Here is an 18,687-nt window from a genome sequence, read left to right as displayed (position 1 = left end):
AGTGGTCCAAAGAGAAGGAGAATCTATTCGGGGCTACATCAAGCAGTTCAACGAAGCATGCTTGCAAATACCGCGGTTGGACCCCGTAGTGCAGCTCGCAGCGGCCAAAAGAGGGGTGATGCACAAAGAGTTCAAATGGCACATGGTGGCCAACCAGCCCGCGACCGTGGCCGAATTCCTCAAACTCGCGGATAAGTTCATGAGGACAAAGGAAGAAATCAACCAACAAACCGAAGGCGGGAACGAGAAAAGAAAGAGAGAAGGCAAGCTCTCCAACCCGGCGAATAGAAAAAACTCGACCCGGGAGCCGAAGCCGAACCAGTCCTTCTGGGCCCCCCTAGCAGTTCGAACGGACTATACGCTGTTAAACACGAGGCGGACAGAGATCTTAATGATGATCAAAGACGCTCCGTACGTTAAGTGGCCACCTCGCCTAAAAAGGAAATCCGAACGAGAGAAACAAGAATTTGTATTGTAGTTTCCATAGATACCATGGTCATAGCACCGAACAGTGTAATAACCTCCGGGACGAGATAGAGGGACTCATCTGTCGCGGATACTTGAGAAACTTTGTACAGCACAGCAATAACAATAAAGCATGTCAGCAAAGGGAGCACGAAAAGGATGCCCCCGAGTCTAGCAACAGACCTGCCGAACCGTTGTAGAAGCAGCCTCCGGAAGAGAGGCCAGTTCGGGGAACCATCCATGTAATAGTGGGAGGTTCGGTGGTAGCGGGGTGTACCTCGGCAGCAGCCCGGACTTCAGTTCGCGAAGCGGCCCTCGAAGAACGAAACCCCCCAAAAAGACCAAAGACCGAAATACCAATCTTTTTCACGGAGGACGACGCGCGAGGAGTCCACTACCCCCATGATGACGTGCTTGTCATTAAGCTAAGGATCAACGACTTCGAGGTCAAGCGCGTACTCGTAGATTCAGGCAGCTCAGCGGACATCCTCTTCAAATCAGCATTTGACCAGCTGCAGTTAAAGAGGAGCGAGCTGAAGCCCGCGAACACTCCCCTGGTAGGTTTCAGCGGAGAGGAAGTCAGGCCCCTCGGAAAAGTAACTGTCCCTGTGGAAGTCGGCACATGGCCTTGTGCGGTCAGACTCAACCATGATTTCCTGGTGGTCGCGACCCCCTCCCCATACAATGCCATAATAGGGCGGCCGATCACGCATATCCTACGGGCGGCGGTCTCCACCTACTATTTGGCCATGAAGTTCCCTACGAACTTCGGTATAGGGGTAGCGCGGGGCGACCAGCTCGAGTCCCGCAAGTGCTACGTTGCCGCCCTAAAGGGAAAAACCAAGGCGGCCGACGACCTCGAACTGGAGCGGCCAGCAAAGCAAGGTGAGGAGCGAGCTTCGCCCACGGAGGAAACAGTCGCAATCCCGACTTTAGCTACGGACCCAGCTCGCACACTAAGCATCGGAGCTTCCATCGAAGACCCCCTACGAGCCAAACTGGTGAGTTTTTTACTTCAAAATTTAGATATTTTTGCCTAGTCCGCGGCCGACATGCCCGGCATTAGCCCCGGACTGATAACTCACAAACTTAATACTGACCCTGTAGTCAGACCCGTTAGACAGAAGAAACGCAACTTAGCCTCAAAACGCTGGAGAGCGGTCGACAAGGAGGTTGAGAAGCTCCTCGTAGCAAACTTCATAAGGGAAGTCCACTACCCGAGCTGGGTGGCCAACCCGGTGTTGGTAAAAAAGGCAAGCGGCAAGTGGCGCATGTGCGTCGACTATACCGACCGGAACTGAGCTTGCCCGAAAGGTTGCTTCCCCCTCCCCAGAATTGACCGCCTAGTGGACGCGACCTCGGGAAACGAGTTGCTAAGCTTCTTGGATGCCTACTCGGGCTACAACCAAGTTAGGATGGACCCATCCGATGAGGAAAAAACCAGCTTCATAACCGAGTTCGGCCTGTATTGCTACAAAGTCATGCCCTTCGGACTAAAAAATGCCGGGGCAACTTTCCAAAGACTTGTAAATAAGCTATTTCGGCCCCTGATTGGTACGAAGATAGAGTGCTATGTAGACGACATGGTCGTCAAGACTCAGTTTTCACAAGAGTTAATACAAGACTTAGATTCTGCTTTCCAAATCCTACGTCAGTTTAGCATGAAGTTGAATCCCAACAAGTGTGTCTTCGGCGTCACCTCGGGCAAGTTCCTAGGCTACATTGTCAATCGACGCGGTATTGAGGCGAACCTGGACAAAATAAAAGCCATTCTAGATATGAAACCACCTCGGAAAGTAAAAGAGGTTCAGAGGCTAAACGGCCGCATAGCCGCTCTAAGCCGCTTCTTGTCTAAGTCAGAAGACCGCTGCCTACCCTTCTTCAAGGCAGTCGAAGGCAAAGGGTTCGAGTGGACCCAGGACTGCCAGTTCGCGTTCGACGAACTAAAAGGTTACCTCGCTAGTGTGCCAACCTTAGCCCGGCCCGAGGTGGGCGAGGTCTTACAACTGTACCTCTCAGCCAGCGACGAGGCGGTCAGTTCGGTACTAGTAAAGGAAACAGACCGGGTCCAACGACCCATATATTATGTTAGTAAAATTTTGTAGGGAGCAGAGGCAAGGTACCCGGAGATAGAAAAACTAGCATACGCCCTAGTAATAGTAGCTCGGAAACGCCGCCCGTACTTCCAGGCTCACACCGTCATCGTCCTAACTGACAAACCTCTTAGACAAGTTTTACTCAAACCCGAAGTCTCCGGTCGACTGACGAAATGGGCCATCGAACTCAGTGAGTATGACCTCCAGTACAAACCGAGAACCGCTATCAAGGCCCAAGCTTTGGCAGATTTTATCGCCTAGTGCACTTTCAGCCACGAAGCCCCACAGGTCGAGCCCGAGGTCTCCATTTGCGGTGAACCCGAAGCTCCTGAGCCCATAGAGTTCGAACCCCGTGAAGTAGCACCCAGTGTGGCATCTCTCCTGATCAGGCGAAGAGCGAATTGGGATGAGGAGCCCTGGATCCTTCACGTGGATGGTTCCTCGAACCGGCAGGGCAGCGGAGCTGGAATAGTCTTGTGTGGCCCGAGCGGCACAAAAGTAGAGTACGCACTACGCTTTGAGTTCGTGGCATCCAACAACGAGGCAGAGTACGAAGCACTGATCGCCGGGCTGGACCTAGCGCGAAAGGTTAAGGCAAAACACTTGGTCATCTACAGCGATTCTCAGCTCGTGGTAAACCAAGTTACCGGTGAATACGAAGCACGCGATCTCTCCATGATCACATATTTGTCCAAAGTAAAAGAAGCCCTGCTCAACTTCCGGTCACACATCATCAGGCAAATCCCGAGGTCCGAAAACACTGAGGCCGACGCCCTGTCCCGGTTAGCCAGCACGAGTCACAACAATATGAGAACTGTGTACATAGAGGACTTACCTAGGCCTAGTATTCTCGGGGGGACAGAGGAGGTCGCTCCCATCATAGAAGCAGAGCCGAGCTGGATCGATCCACTCGCGAGCTTCCTGATAGACGGAACCCTCCCTGCAGAACGCAATGCGGCCAAGAGGGTGCAGCGCCAGGCGGCCAAATATGTCATAATAGACGAACGGTTATACCGACGGTCGTACACGCTTCCCTATTTGCGGTGCCTGTGACCTACCGAAGCCGAGTTTGTACTCCGCGACACTCATGAAGGCCTGTGCGGCGGACACTTGGGGGGCAGAGCACTCGCCCAAAAGGCACTTCGACAAGGATACTACTGGCCAACGATGAAGGCAGAACTCCGACAACGACAAACAGTTCGAGGATATCAAGTTCCAAGAGTGGTGCCAGGACATGGGGATTCGGCAAAATTTCACGTCAGTCGCGCACTCACAGGCAAACGGCTAGACGGAAGTGATGAACAGAGCCATCCTGCGTGGATAGAAAGCACGTCTGGATCGTGCTAAGGGATTGTGGGCCGAAGAGCTACCAAGTGTCTTATGGGCTCACCGAACGACCGAAAAAGCAGCCACGGGAGAAACCCCCTTCAACCTCACCTACGGCACTGAAGCGGTGATCCCGACGGAAATCAAAATACCAACGTTGCGATTAGAAACATACAACGATCGGACGAACGGAGACGAGTTACGCACCAACCTCGACCTACTGGACGAGGTAAGGGACCTTGCGCACATCCGAACAGTGGCATACCAGCAGCAGGTAGCTCGCTACTACAATAGCAGAGTAAAGCAACGAAGCTTCTGAGTCGGCGACCTGGTCCTCCGTAAGATTATGGTGCCCAAACCTGGTGTCGGCAAGCTTGGACCTAATTGGGAAGGGCCCTATAAAGTAAAAACAGTGCTCGGGGGCGCATACGAACTCAAAACCTTGGAAGGTAAACGAGTACCCCGAACGTGGAACATCGTGAACTTGAGGCGATACTACCTATAGACCACCTAGCGAAGTGGACGAAATCAGGCCATGTGCCACAAGGCAAGCCGAGGAACTTCAGCACATTATCAGCTCGGCAAAAATCAGTTCGCGGCATAAAAGGCCACGGAAATTTAAAAACCCGGCAAAGAAACAGCTCGGGGAAGATGAGCAAGGGGAAAAAGACACTCCATTTCAAGAAACAGTACACTGGCAAAAAAAAAAAAATTTACATGCCCGGAGCCACTTCTTCGCCATCGGAAGGCACTTCAACAACACCCGAAGGCCCTGCCTCTCCTTCAGAGTCCGGCTCGCCATCGGCAGCATTGGCCATCTCCTGAGTTATACGCAAAGTGGTTATGGCACTTACATCGAGGTCGGGGTATGTATTCCGGATCATCCACCGGCTCAACTTGAACCCCCTCCTGTAAGAGTCCACCATCAGATCGTCAAAACGCGGGGAGGCAATGTAGTCTTCAACTGCCTTCTTCTTGGCATCTTCAATGCCTTGGGAAAAAATCTGTGTTCTCTCCCTAATGTCCTCCTGAAGATACTCGACTTGATGCTGCAAATCCAACTTCAAGTCTGCCATATGCTTGACAACTACCCCCATGGCCTCGGCGTCACGCTGAGACCTCGCCTGTCTGGCCATCGCGACGCGAGCAGCCTTTTCAGCAGCATAAGCAGTCGCCTTAGCAGCCCGGGTATTTGCCTCTGCAGCACGGAAGGCTTCTTCAGCAGCATGAGCGGCAGCCTCAGCAGCTCGCGCCTGTCGCGAGCTCCTCTCCACTTGGGCCGCCAAGGCATGAATTGAAGAATTCACCTACCAAAAGAAACAAGTGAGCAAAATGACAGCAGAAGCAACAGAATAAAAAAGGAAGACAGAATCTAACTTACCACCATGGCATGTGTTACGGCGCGGCAAGCGACCTGATTCAAGGGAAGATCGGTCCACGCCGCGACCTCCTCGGGGAAAGTAGCGTCCCTACTCTTCTGAAGAGCGTAGTTCGGCATCAACACGCTCCTAAACTCCCCTTGAGCACCCGAGCCTGAGGGCCCAGCCCGCGTATGAGCAGACCCGGAGTGAGCAGGAGCACTTGAGTACGCAGGAGCGCCCGTATGAGTGGTTTCAGCATAAGGCACCCCGGCAGTCTCGTGCACCGGTGGAGTCACTTCGGGCTCCCTGGGCAGATCCTCTGGCGTATGGTCTGGGGCTTGGGGCTCCTCATCTAGGGGCAGTTCGTTACGAGTTCGCTTGGCGACCCGCTTCCTCCTCTTCATACCTTGGAACAAACGCCCCCCACGAGTTCTCTCCGCATCCATCACACCTACAGAAACTAGTTCGACATTAAAAAAAAAAAAAAAAAGCCGCATAGCCAGAAACCTACCCGAACTCAGGCCGGCTGCAAAAAGCTTAGCCTCCGTTAAGTAGTGGTGGCACTTTAAGCCTTGCCGTGCCCACTGCCGGAGACCCTTCACCGTCTCTTTATCAAGAGTTATGCCCAAATCGGGAGCGGCCTCACCCCACCCGGTCTGAAAGGGCCATCATTGTGCACTTCGCACGCCGAAGTAGTCCCGCTTCCAAGTCGGGACCTTATTAGGAAGATCGTGCAGAAGCTTGAAACCCTGGCGAGGAGAAAGGTAATACGCCCGTCTCCCCCGAGGAAGAGAACCCGCCTGTCTCTTGAGCATCAAGATAGAAGAGAATATCTCTAAGTCTAAGGGAAAGTTCTGCTCGCAAAAAAGGGAAATTGTCCCCACCAGGTTCCGGATAGAGTTCGGATGAAACTGGCCAATGGTGACACTGAAGTGGTTTATGACTTCGACGAGAAGGGGATGGAAAGGAAGTCGCAACCCTGCAACAAGCTGCTCTCGAAAAATCACGATCTCGTTGGGACCGTGTTCCCAAGGAAAGCTACTCGAAGGAATAAAATATGTGTAACCCCCAGGAAGATTATAAGACAGAAGTTTGGATTGAAGCCCCTCAGGCGTCATGGTCGAAGGGCCAAACCAGTCTAGCATCCGACCTCGGCGGGAGGTAGACGCCAAACTGCCCGAAGCGACTTGACCTACTGGTTCGTAGTCCTCAAACTCCACCTCAGGATCACTGAGGCAGTCTGGGGACACAGCTCGGTTGGTGGAACCTACACTGGCCCTACTCGAAGAATCGTCTGAGCTATCAAAGCTAGACATTGGGGAAAAGACGAATTCAAGAAAATACTCACCGGAAAGTTTGAAGAAAAACCAAAGAACCGTGAACTGTATAAACAGCCTTGACGTGAGCTGGAAAAGACTTGGACGCAAGCTGAAAGGTTGGACGCGAGCTCAGTAGACAAACCGCAGAAGTGACAACAACCGGGGTCCCCCACTATTTATAGCTACAGTAACCAAGAATCGACCGTGCAGACCGAAGACGATCCGACGGCCCACGTTCTTACTGGCCGCACAACCCTTAAGGTCGATACGTGATTGGCGCACGTCTTTCCGAAAAAAGCGATACGTCAGCGCGTCTTTTTGAAACCGACGTCGCTTCGACACGCGTCTTTTCGAAACTGACGCACCGCACGTCTCCCTGACAGTTGACCGCGCACGTACAGCAGTGGCGTGCCTTTTTGAAATGACCCGCTGTCACGTCCCAGCGGCGCGAGTTGGTTTGAAATTTAAAACGCGCGGTCACAACCACCAGCGTTCTTGAGTAAGCACGTTCCCAGCCTCCTCGGAAACCAAAAGAACCCTAGCAAAAGCGTCTCGTACAGTGAAGGTTTGAAGGATAGGACAAATCCACCAGCTACCTTGCGAAAACTCCCCGCACCATGGCAAGACCCTCGGCGCAAGGAGTGGGGGGCAATTGATGAAGGAAGATTTGGCCCAACCTCTTCATTATGTGACACGTGGCAGAAACAACAGCTCGGCAGAAGGGGCCAAGCCTAGGCGGGAACAAGGGGACACACCGACGAACTGACCCACCTTGTAACAGCTCGGGATACACTTCGCCGAACCGACCCACCTTGTAACAGCTCGGGATACACTTCGCCGAACTGACCCACCTTGTAACAGTTCGGGATACCTCCGAGCTCAAAACCGCCTCGCTCAGTACTTCGCATCATCTTTTGGGCACCAAAGTCAAACAAGTCGTACCATGCCTGACACCAGGGAAGTCCGTGCCCGAGGGCGCCACGCCTGACTGACTTGGGATCTGACGTTCGGCAGCAGCACTCTAAACGGCCACCTGCCACCACCACTGACGCCGCCATCTCCAGTTAGACGGTTAGGCAGTGACGGTTTTGTCTCAGCAGAAGGGACGACGGCCGAGTTGACAAACGCAAGGGTAATCATACTCGATCTGACAAGGGCCTCGGGACGAGTACACGAAGTGACTATAAGAGCCCCTGCCCCCCGACAACGGAGGTATGCAAACTTTGCGCTATCTGGTATTACCTTGCTTTTGAAAGATTCTAACTTGAGCTTCGGAGCCTCTACACCGGGTTCCCCCCGGAGCTTTCCCATCTCCTCCGTTTCAAGTTCCCTGTTACCCCGTTCGGAAGCAAGGCAGCGGATAGCTAAGACCGGCCGGATCGCGCTCCATCAGCTTTGAAGTTATATAATCCCTTAGACCAATGAAGTATGTTGTAAATTTAATATATAAAATCGATATTGTTATTTGATAATAGGCCATTCAACTCGAAGCTCTTCCTGTAGGTCAGAACCTAGTTTCTTTCTCAACTGTCACAACTTGGAGAGACAGGGACAGAGCCAAGGGGACCATGGGAGCCATGGCAGTCTAGAAATCCCCACTGGAATTTGGTAATTCGTGTAAAATTTTCCCTTCTTCCCACTTCCTATCCCAATGTTGGCCCCTATGTGCCTATACATATTTATTCTCTCCCAATTCACTTCAGGTTTTGGGACCCTTATAAAAATTTCCTGGCTCCACCCCTGTGGAGAGAGGACGGTTCAAGGGTTTCGAATAAATGAAGTGTTATGGATATATCTTTTTTAAGTTGCATTCTAACTAATTTCGATTCCTGTTCAAACCAAATAAGTAGGAGGAATAGACCAATCAAATTATTATTCTGTTGGATTCTTATTTCGATTCCACCCAACCGGAATATCATCCCCCATCCCATGGGAAAAAGAATCCACTCCAATCAATTATGATTTCATTTCGAATTCCAACTTTCAAATAAGCAGGAGGAATAGACCATTCCAATTTCAATTTCAACTACAAACGAAATGGACCCTAAATTCTAATCAGCCACCCAACATGATCAGCAACTCAGCAGAGTAATGTCAAGAAAATTGCTTTCTATGCCACATTCTCTATGTTTTTTCTTTTCAAGCAAAATCTATGGTGCATTTTATGAAAATTCGTGTAACATAATTCAAATGGAATGAATTAATGATAAAGTGATACATCATTGTAATACTTTAATGTTATTAAAATCTTTAATGGTAAGTTTACCTTGTCAAATATAAAAATTTATATAAAGGGAACCAATGAAAAATAAATAAAGCATGTGAAAGTCTAAAACATGGTTGATTGAAATTCCAATTTAATGTGCAATAAATAAAAATCTATACTATACAGAAAATTGTGGATTTAGTGTGAAACTTTTTTGGACTAAAATTACCATCTATTTCTTTGTTTGAGAAAGGGTAAAAAAGTCATTTTCTTTTATTTTTAATGCTATCTTTAATGACTACTATAATGGTCATATTTGTGTATTTAATCCATATGTAAGGATTGAAAATGTAACTTCAATTATTACTTTCCACCTCATTTAATCCCCTGTCATTAAGTCTTATACTTAAGGTATTAAATCATATTTTCTCTTATCAAATCCTATATTTTTAAGTTATTTTTTACTAATAAATGTTACTAATTAGATCTATGTCAATATTTTTAACAATATAAAGCCATATATTTAAAACTGACTCAGAAATAAAACTACTCTTTATCCAAGTGGTGACTAAGCAATTCAACCATTTGAATCTAATTGATCAACCTATAAAGTCATAATTATATAATAAAATTTTTAAAATAGAAATAAATATAAAAATTTACAAAAAAAATGTAAAAAAAAAAAGAAAATAGATACAATTATGATATTTTTATTAATCAAATTTAAAAAGTAAGTGTAATAAACAAGAATTATTTTTATTGATAATGAAAATGAAATACATAATTTGGAATTGACTAAAATTGAAATATAAAAATTAATAATAAATCATTCAACTTTTGGGTTAAAAGTGTTAACCTTTAATGTCATAAATAAAAAATATAAAATATAAAAATACAAAAAGAAAGAAAAAAAAGAACATAAATTGTGCAAAAAAACATTTAAACACATGTATAATATCATGTATTTATCATATTAAACAAAAAGTAAATGTAACATCTAACATATCAAAATTATTTTTACATACAAAAATACAAAAAATATATATATAGAACAAACTGAATGCATCTATAATTCTATATTTACACAATTATAAAAATATGAATAATATTGTGTAACTTTCTTTTTATTAAAATCAAGGTTTTAAAAACCAATTTAGAAGTGAAACTGCTTTGGCTTTCAGTTTACGAGTCAAAGATTCAATTGTCCAATTTGAGCTGATTAAATCAATAAGATGTAAGATATAATGTAACTTTTTAATTTTGGATTTTACATTAGGATTATATTAAAGTCCCTTGTATATATACATTATTATGAGAGGGGAGTGTGAGACTTTGAAAAAGAGGTGGTTGGTTAAAGATGAGAAGTGAGAAAAAAGAAAGAGAATAAGAAGATGAAGAGAAAGAAGAGTTGTTTGACGTAGTTGTCACCATGTTCACCGATTGTTGTTGTAAAACCATTTTGCCTTGAGAAGAAAAAAATAAAAGAAGAATGAACCGTCGCCGATGGCTATCTCCATGTTCATCATCACCGCCACTACAACATCGTTTGCCCACTTATTACATCTCTCTCATATATCTAAGTCTCTCTCAAATCCCAAAACATTTGCTTCAATGGTATATCTCAAATTTCAATATAATATTAGTGATTAATCTCTCATCTCTTGCATCGATTTTTCAATTTCTTCATTAATGTTGTGATTTTTTTGTTGTTACAACTTAAAAAGAATCACAGAAATGAGAAAACTCAAAATCAAAATGGAAAAACTAAAAACCCTAACTAATTTTGGCCATTGGGAATAGTCGAATAAGATTATGAGATATGAAAGTTTATTTTTTCAAAATTTTTATTTTAAAATAAATAAAAAATTTAGAATTAGTTTGAAAGCAACTTGAGAACCGTTAAGTAGGTTGAACATTTTAATAGTTAAACCATCTAGGTCAACGGTTCTCAGGCATTTTCAACATTTTTTTGTAAAATAACAATTTATGGCCAAAATGAAAACCAATGACTTGACCAGTTCTTAGGCCAAACAGTTCAACCGTCTAGTTTGGTCCAATCTTTAAAATAGTGCCTAAAATACTTATTTTTAAATTTATTTCCTATTTGATTGCAAGGTTTAAATTGTAAATTGAACTATTACTTTTCACATCATTCAATTTCCTCTATTAAAATCTTACATTTTTTTGATAAATTAACAAAAAAAAAGATACACCAAAAAGATAAAGCACCACAAAAAGGAAGAGTCTAGCAAAGCACGTAAGCCTGTCAATGATACTTAAAATTTCACAACTTAACCTGATTATCACATATTTGGATGAGGTTTTATGTAATTAATTTGAGTTTCGCAACCTGCATCTGGTTAATAATAAAAACAATAAAAATATAAAAAAAATTAAAAGATACATAAAGTTTATAGAAAATTTTGGATATATTATTACTATAATTATCATCATCTAGAATTGCCATGTGCTAAGCACAATTATTATTAACTTTTATACCTAAGGTATTAACTCTTATTTCTCTTATTAAATCTTATATTTAAGTTATTTTTCACTAATAAATGCTACTAATTAGGCATATGTCAGTGTTTTTAACAATATAAACTCATATATTTTAAAATAGACTAAAAAACAAAACCATTATTTATTCAAGTGGTGGCTAAGAAATTCAACCATCTGAATCAAAATTAATCAACCTATGAAGTCATAATTAGATAATAAAATTTTTAAAATAGAAATAAATATAAAATTTATAAAAATGTAGAAAATATTAGACACATTTATGATATTAATATTAATCAAATTAAAAAAATAAGTATAATAAACAAGAATTATTTTTATTGATAATGAAGATAAAATATGTAATTTACAACTAACCAAAAGTTAAATTATTTTACTATTTGGCAAAGATCAATAATTCAACCTTTGGGTCAAATGTGCTAACCTTTAATGTGATAAATAAATAATAAAAATTAATAAAATATAAAAATACATAAACTTTGAAAAATACATATTGAAATTATTTTTATACATAGAAATACAAAAAAAAAATGAATGCATCTATAATTTTACATTTACACTACTATTAAAAGTATGAATAAGATTGTGGAATTTTTTTTGACTAAATGACTAATTTTTGAATTTAATCCCTATTTAATTATGAGGTTTAAACTGTAAATTGAAATACTAGTTTTCACCTCATTTAATTCCCACTATTTAAATCTTACATTTTTTTGACAAATCAACAAAGCAAAAATAAACCAAAAAGATAAAACATTACAAACAAAATAAAAAAAAAAAGAGTCTAACCAAGCAGGTAGGCTATCAATGATATTTGAAACTTCACAATTTCATCTGATTATCACATATTTGGATAATGTATTGAAGTATTTATGTAATTATATTTGGATTTTGCAATTTACATTTGATTAATAATAAAAAACAAATATATATAAATAAAAAAATAAAAAATACATAAAATTTACAAAAAAATTTGGATAAATTATTATTATCATTATCATCATCTAGAATTGCTATGTGCAAAATACGTACACATTTACTAATATTCCAAATGCATCAAAATTGAAATCTTCTGTACAACGAAATGAATTGAATATTGGGTTATCCAATGATATTGACTTGACTATTGGGTTATAATTTCTAAAGCACAAATGAAATGCATGGTCGACCTTAGACTTTAGAAATTGAACTAAAGGTTGTGTCTGAGATAGGGTCGTTCCACTAAGAAAAGTAAAAAATGTGGAATCATCTCGTCTGATTTGACAAGGTGTTGGATCTTGAGGAATGAGGAGGTGCAAGTGTTGGTAGATAAAATAAAAAATTATAGCCCCATTTGACGTATTTTTTCATGCGGGTTATTGATTTTTTAGAAGCTTGGTAGTCTATATTTTGGTCTTTTCCTATTTGATTGGGAAAAGAGTTAATCGTTAAAATCGCAATCTTTAAAAGATGCAAGAAGCCTATTTCGAAAAACTCCAAATAAAATCTTTTACCTTTTTTCTTTCAACTCGTCTTTACACAAACGAATACATCTTAACTAAATGATGTTCAAACCGTTAAGATTTTAATGAAAAAACGCACATTATTTTTAACTATTAGAATTTTCGTAAGATCATTTAAGAAAGACTTGCCAAACAAACGGTCTCTACAATGTGTTTTTGGTATATGAACCTTCGATAAATCTCTCCCAAGCATTCGGTGATATGCATCAAATCATCATCCTTTTGTTTTTCTTTGCATGCGTATCCATTGGGTGTTGGGTAGGTTGACGTTTGGAATGTGGAGTAGGTAAAAAAACCTAACATCTGGCAGGAAAAAGAAAATGAAGGAATCAGTCGGTTTAGGATGAACCCCTGAACCAGTCCATCGCTACGGATGCATACGTCCTATTTGATTGAAGAAAGAAGACGAGACAAGTGTTCATGTATCGACAACTTACGCCCCTCATTCAATGGGATGGGCCAACCTACACGCCACGGCCACGCAGAGAGAGAGAACCCAAACACAGATCGTTGTGATAAGTGTAACGTATATAAGGGCTCAACAGCGTCATTCAACGTCAGCGCCTTGGGACATGAGACAGGCTTTGCCACGTCAGACAGCTTTGTTTCGTGCCCACAGCCCACTCTTACGGAACCCCAGGAAACGGAACAATCTTTCATTCGGCGATGTTAGTCTTTGGGAGCGGAAGCAACGCTTCTATTTCGTTGAGTGATAACTCAAAATATAGGCCTTATGGCAGCAGTTTTTTTTTTTTTCTTTATTTTATCTTCTATGAATTCGGATAACGGAATCTGCAACCAACTTTTATCTATATGATAATGCTCCATTTAAATTCTAAAGAAAAAAACAAGAAAAAGGAAAAACCTTACCCATTCCATGTGGTGGCGGTTGCAGGGGGCTTAGGAGCGGTTAATGCCCGTCGTCTCTGGGAATATGAGGTACCAAGCCCCACCAACCTGCCTTTGGTCCCAGTCAATCTGGAGCTGCAAAACGTAGTTATTTGTCCAAATTTGATACGATTAATGAAATATCTGAATTTTATTTTTGTTTATACTCTGGTCGAATATGGATTCGTTCCTAGCTATCAGATCCAATTTAAACGTGTTTGCATATGCTTTAAAATTAATTTCCCAGTAGAATTAATTTGGATGTATTTTTCATAAAGTATCGTATGTTTAAGTTTTATACAATTTATTTAACGTCATTTTAGTCTTCGAACATCAAAACAAGATAATTTAGTATTCAAACATTCAAAATGTGCCAATTCAATATCTATCAATTATGCATGTCACGTGATGATATATTCAGTTTAAAATTTTTAAAAATATCAAAATTGTCCTTCAAAAATACTATTCATTAATATTGAACCAAAGCAATGGTAAAGTCGGTTTTATCTCATGTCCTTTTCTAGTTCAGTCACTTTTTGTTCCACTCACTCATTTGTTTTGTTATATATCTGTTAAGTGTTGGGCATGTGTTTCTCTTGTTTTTCATTAATCGATCATACATTTATTGGATAATGTAAAACATTTCTGGTCAATTCTTAAATGGTTAAGGAAGAAAATTAGATGACATCTAAAACGCATTTGTGTTTGATTAACAAGAAATAAAATTTAAATTAACAACAAATACTGAATTAACACTTATTATACAGCAATACAAACATCAAAGTCTAAAATGATATTACTAACCCAAAACATTTCCCTCCTCGACATTTGAGCTGCCCCTACTCCACTACCAGGTGAACAACTCTGTCTTATAAATTAGTTATAATGTAAACGTATGAACTCAACCTAGTCCTTAACACTGGTTAAACTTTGTAAGTTAAATATCTAAAAGAGTCCAAAATAAAGTGACCTTGCCACCGTACAAGTGAAAGAATTATGAGGCAGAGTTTTGATCGTCAAAACCGAGCCCTATTCAGGGATCATTACATCTCCACTAAGCCCATATCAGCAGACAACCAAAATGGCTTTGATTTCAAATTTGCTTGTTTTATGAGAAACCTTCAACTTCATGACGTAAAAATCTGGCTTCGCCACACAAATATATTATACGACCACGACCACTCGAAGAAAGTTCGGGAGTCTGAAGCGTGGACTGAGGACTCCGGACCTTAGGGGCTCGCCTGATTTCTTTGTTCTCAAGTAATTTGTCTTGACATTGAAGAATGTCACACACAGCGCTTACCGAGAACCGCGATTCCTGTCCCCCACACTTTCCCGTACTCCGTCCCCCAAACGTATAAATATCGCCGAACGCACTTATCAAAACTTCCAATTTTCAATACAATAAATAAAGAATCCTATGTATAAGAGCACCAAGTGAGTCGTGAGTCGTGATAATTGATAAAGCCACACCCCTATCTTCCCTTTTGACCATCCGTCGGTTTTTCTCCCTATAATGCCGTAACGTTTCCCTTATTATTACAGGGTATATTATTATAAAAGGGGCTTTGAATTTGACGCGTGCTAAATTACGGGAAAGGATAAGTGGCTACCCCATCCTTGTTCTATTCGACGAGGATAATATTGACATTTTCTTTTCGGTACATGCGAATGAGAGAGAGTTAAAATGATCAAATTTCCCCTCGCCCTCGGTCTAGAGAATATACTCTTCGTGGGACCCACGTATATAAGGACCCTTCCCTAGAGCTATCGATCATTCGATCATACTCCGTCTGGCTGCTGCTTTTTCTTCCTCACCCACCCTGCACTTTCCATTCAGTTTGTGATAGGTGTCCTATCCATCCTATTGCACATTGTTATCGATTTTCTTGACTTTGTATTCTCTCCGCACACTAGACACAAACTCCAGTAGTAGTAGTGTTCGGTGTTCTAATAGAATCTGGATTTGGTATGAATGAGGCGCGTTCTGTGACCGAGTGTGAGGAACAAATCCGATTTCTGTTGAGACAAACAGACAAACCAGAGGCAAGAAAGAGAAAGCATACGAAACAATAACATGACGTCATGAACAGGAAGGAGAGACCTCGTAAGAAAAGATTCTCGTAGCCGTATGCCGCACGGCTAGTATTTCTTAACAACTTAAGGTATATCTACATTCTCTTGACTCTGTTCCTCATAGTCATACACGCAAAAGAAAGAAAAGAAAATAAGAAACATATGTTCAGTCTTGGACCCTTGGCTTGGGTAGTTGCGTAGTCCCCAATATGCGATATCGTTGCAAGCAACTTCCTCCCAACTAGGAAAAGGAAAACCGGCTTCATTAACTTCCAAAGAACCCAAATACCTGAACTCTACCCAGCGTATATGTACAGTAGTCGTAGGCCTCCTCCTATACATCATACGCTTCACGCTTTTTAGTGGCAGCATTTTCTTTACTTTTTTTTTCGTTCAAGTGAGGTCGTTCATGGATCTCTCACCTCCTCCGCTTGTAATCCACGGATGTCCTATATCCATCAAAAAAAGAGCAAGCCCAAACACCTTTTATCACTATCTCGTTTACAGATTCTGCAAAGATTTCAACTGTTACCAATCCCTAAAACATCGCGCACTCCTAAACCACCAAAACCACCTTAAATAGAACCCAACTAACAAACAGAAAACCCTTATAAAAAAACAAGTGACAGCAAAAACTAACCGAAGAGACTCTCTCTCTCTCTCTCTCTCTCTCAAGACTCAAACAGAATACCCTAATAAAAAAAAACAAGTGACAGCAAAAACTAACCAAAGAGACTCTCTCTCTCTCTCTCTCTCACACACACACACACACAGAAAATAAAACTATAAAAGTAACAAAAGAAGAAAAATCAGATACGAGAACAAAGGTTGTAATCTTAGAAAACAGAGTTAGTCAGGGATAAGATATGTTCTTAGAATTCCAAGCGCGATAACAATGGCTACTCTTTTTACTTAAAAAAAAAAGAAAAAAATAATGGTTACCCCGAAAAATCTATGAAACCTTGAAGAGCGACTTTTGAACACCGATAAACAGGATAAGTTAGGGATCCTTTTGTCAGAGATGAGTAAAAGAAATACAGAGAGAAGGGAAGAAAAAAAAACTTACTCAGTACTTGCTCTGCAGAGAATCTCCTCGAAACGTCTTTACAGAGCATCTTCCGAAGAAGATCCTTGGCTGCTGGGGACACGGAATGGAAGATCCGAGTCGGAAACCGAAGATTGGCACGAAGAACAGCGTCAAAAATCTCCGTCGCAGAATCACCGTAAAAAGGCGGGATTCCGGCCAACATTATGTACATAATGACCCCCGCGCTCCAAACATCCACCTTCTCACTGTAATCCCTCCCAGAAAGAACCTCGGGAGCAACATAGTACGGAGTACCAACGACCCCCCTCATAGATCTCTCCTCGTGAAGGCAATCGGCCGAACCAAAGTCAGCGAGCTTCAGTCTGTTACGATCATCAAAAAGCACATTATCAGGCTTGATGTCCCGGTGAGCAACACCCCGCCTGTGACAATGAGCGATTGCTTCCATTAGCGGCAACATAACGGCAGCCGCTTCATCTTCGGAAAAAATCCGCTTAGAGACACGATCGTACAGATCAGAAGAGTTGCAGAGCTCCATGACCATGTGAAGATAGTTGTCATCTTCGTAAACATTGAAGAGCTGGACGACGTTAGGGTTGCCCTTGAGAAGATGCATGATCTTGGCTTCTTTCTCCAAGCATTCTCGATCGACGGAGTCAGACAGGAGGCGCTTGTCAATGGTTTTGCAGGCGAAGAAGTCACCGGAGTCGGGCGAGAAGCACCGATAGACGGTACCGAATCTTCCCCGGCCGACCTCTTCACAGACCTGGTAATCCCTCTTCAGACCCTCACACATCTCCTAATTTTTCGGTCTAGTTTAAGGATCCAAAGAACCGTAACTCCGTATTTATAAAGAAAAAATGTTTTCGAATGTCACGGGCGAATATTCGCTGCATAGATCTGCCCGGTAAGAGTCATCCACGTAACGCATCGAACGGCTACAACTACTCCATATGGCAATTACTGCAAGTATTCCTCCCAAAGTAGGGTTGGTTTTTGCGTTGAATTACCTAAATGCCCTATTCTTGGAAAGGAAGTTTTTGCGTTTGCAGAAGAAGAATGCGAGGGGAACAGATGATGAGATGAGAGAAAGTAAGTTGGACTTTACCCCGAAACTTGGTGTTAATTGCAAGCTTTGCCATTGTTTGTTAGTTTACTATCTCAACGTCAATTAACTATTCCATAAAGAATAGAAAAACCTACACCTTTCATTAATTAAATGTAAATATTAAGAAGGAAATAAATAAATAAATTAATAAAAATTAAGTGGCTATTACCCTATTAAACGTATTTATTATCTAATAACAGATTGATAGTAGTTGCGGTTAGAAGAATATATATTATATGTAAAAAGAGAGAAAGTATCGTGAAGCACTGATGCCCTTCAAGGGAGGGGAACACCCCACGTTCACCAGATTTATCCAATACATCGAGATCGTTAATCTGGTTTGCCTTTGGATAAGGAAGGGGGAGGGGCCCCACGCCCCTGATTAAGGACTAAAGATAAAGTTTCATGCATGTGTCATGTGTGGGACACAGTGAAAATAATCAATCTAATCAATCAATAAAAAGTGAAAATAATGAGGAATGAGTGACACTGGACAAGTATTAGGCAGTAAGCGGTGCCACTGTGCCAGGTGCCTGAGTGTTGAGTACGTGTGAAATTGTGATCACAGCAAACGTAGAACTGTAGAAGACGATGGACATGACGTTCACTCATTCCTCGTCCTCGTGAATACTATAGTATAGTCATTCATCTTTTTTCACGTCTCTCGCTCGTTTTTGCCTCTTGCTATGGCTATTGTCTTGCAGCAAAAAAATAAACAATAACTGTCGTTACAACTGTAAGTAACGGTCATGATCATCCTAATATCAGAGCC

General features: G+C 42.0%; 1 protein-coding gene across 2 annotated transcripts; it reads right to left on the bottom strand.

Annotated features, from left to right (window-relative positions):
• Positions 1 to 15,791: 15,791 nt before the first annotated feature.
• On the bottom strand, positions 15,792 to 17,725 carry LOC148878824 (phosphoenolpyruvate carboxylase kinase 1-like). 2 transcript variants are annotated; one of them, XM_088960205.1, is made up of 2 exons: positions 16,826 to 17,725; positions 15,792 to 16,208 (listed from the first exon to the last, which is right to left on the bottom strand). In XM_088960205.1, the coding sequence occupies exons 1-2, from the start codon at positions 17,601 to 17,603 to the stop codon at positions 16,153 to 16,155; spliced, it is 834 nt and encodes a 277-aa protein (XP_088816331.1). In that variant the 5' UTR covers positions 17,604 to 17,725; the 3' UTR covers positions 15,792 to 16,152. The 2 variants fall into 2 exon arrangements, with proteins under 2 accessions (XP_088816331.1, XP_088816330.1); XM_088960204.1 differs by having other exon boundaries at positions 15,792 to 16,269; positions 16,826 to 17,636.
• Between the last annotated feature and the right edge of the window lie 962 nt (positions 17,726 to 18,687).

This window comes from Nelumbo lutea, chromosome 1, assembly GCF_056320005.1.
Source record: "Nelumbo lutea isolate HS-2025 chromosome 1, American lotus-T2T, whole genome shotgun sequence".
Taxonomy (NCBI): Eukaryota; Viridiplantae; Streptophyta; class Magnoliopsida; order Proteales; family Nelumbonaceae; genus Nelumbo; species Nelumbo lutea.
This window is presented reverse-complemented; position numbering and strand designations above follow the sequence as displayed.

What these genes read in the sequence shown, in the direction of transcription:
- LOC148878824 (XM_088960204.1), bottom strand. Translation starts at nt 17,603, where the DNA reads ATGTGTGAGGGTCTGAAGAGGGATTACCAGGTCTGTGAAGAGGTCGGC. An exon ending in CTCTGCAGAGCAAGTACTGA is followed by an intron (nt 16,270 to 16,825) that starts GTAAGTTTTTTT and finishes AAATCTTTGCAG; the next exon opens with AATCTGTAAACGAGATAGTG.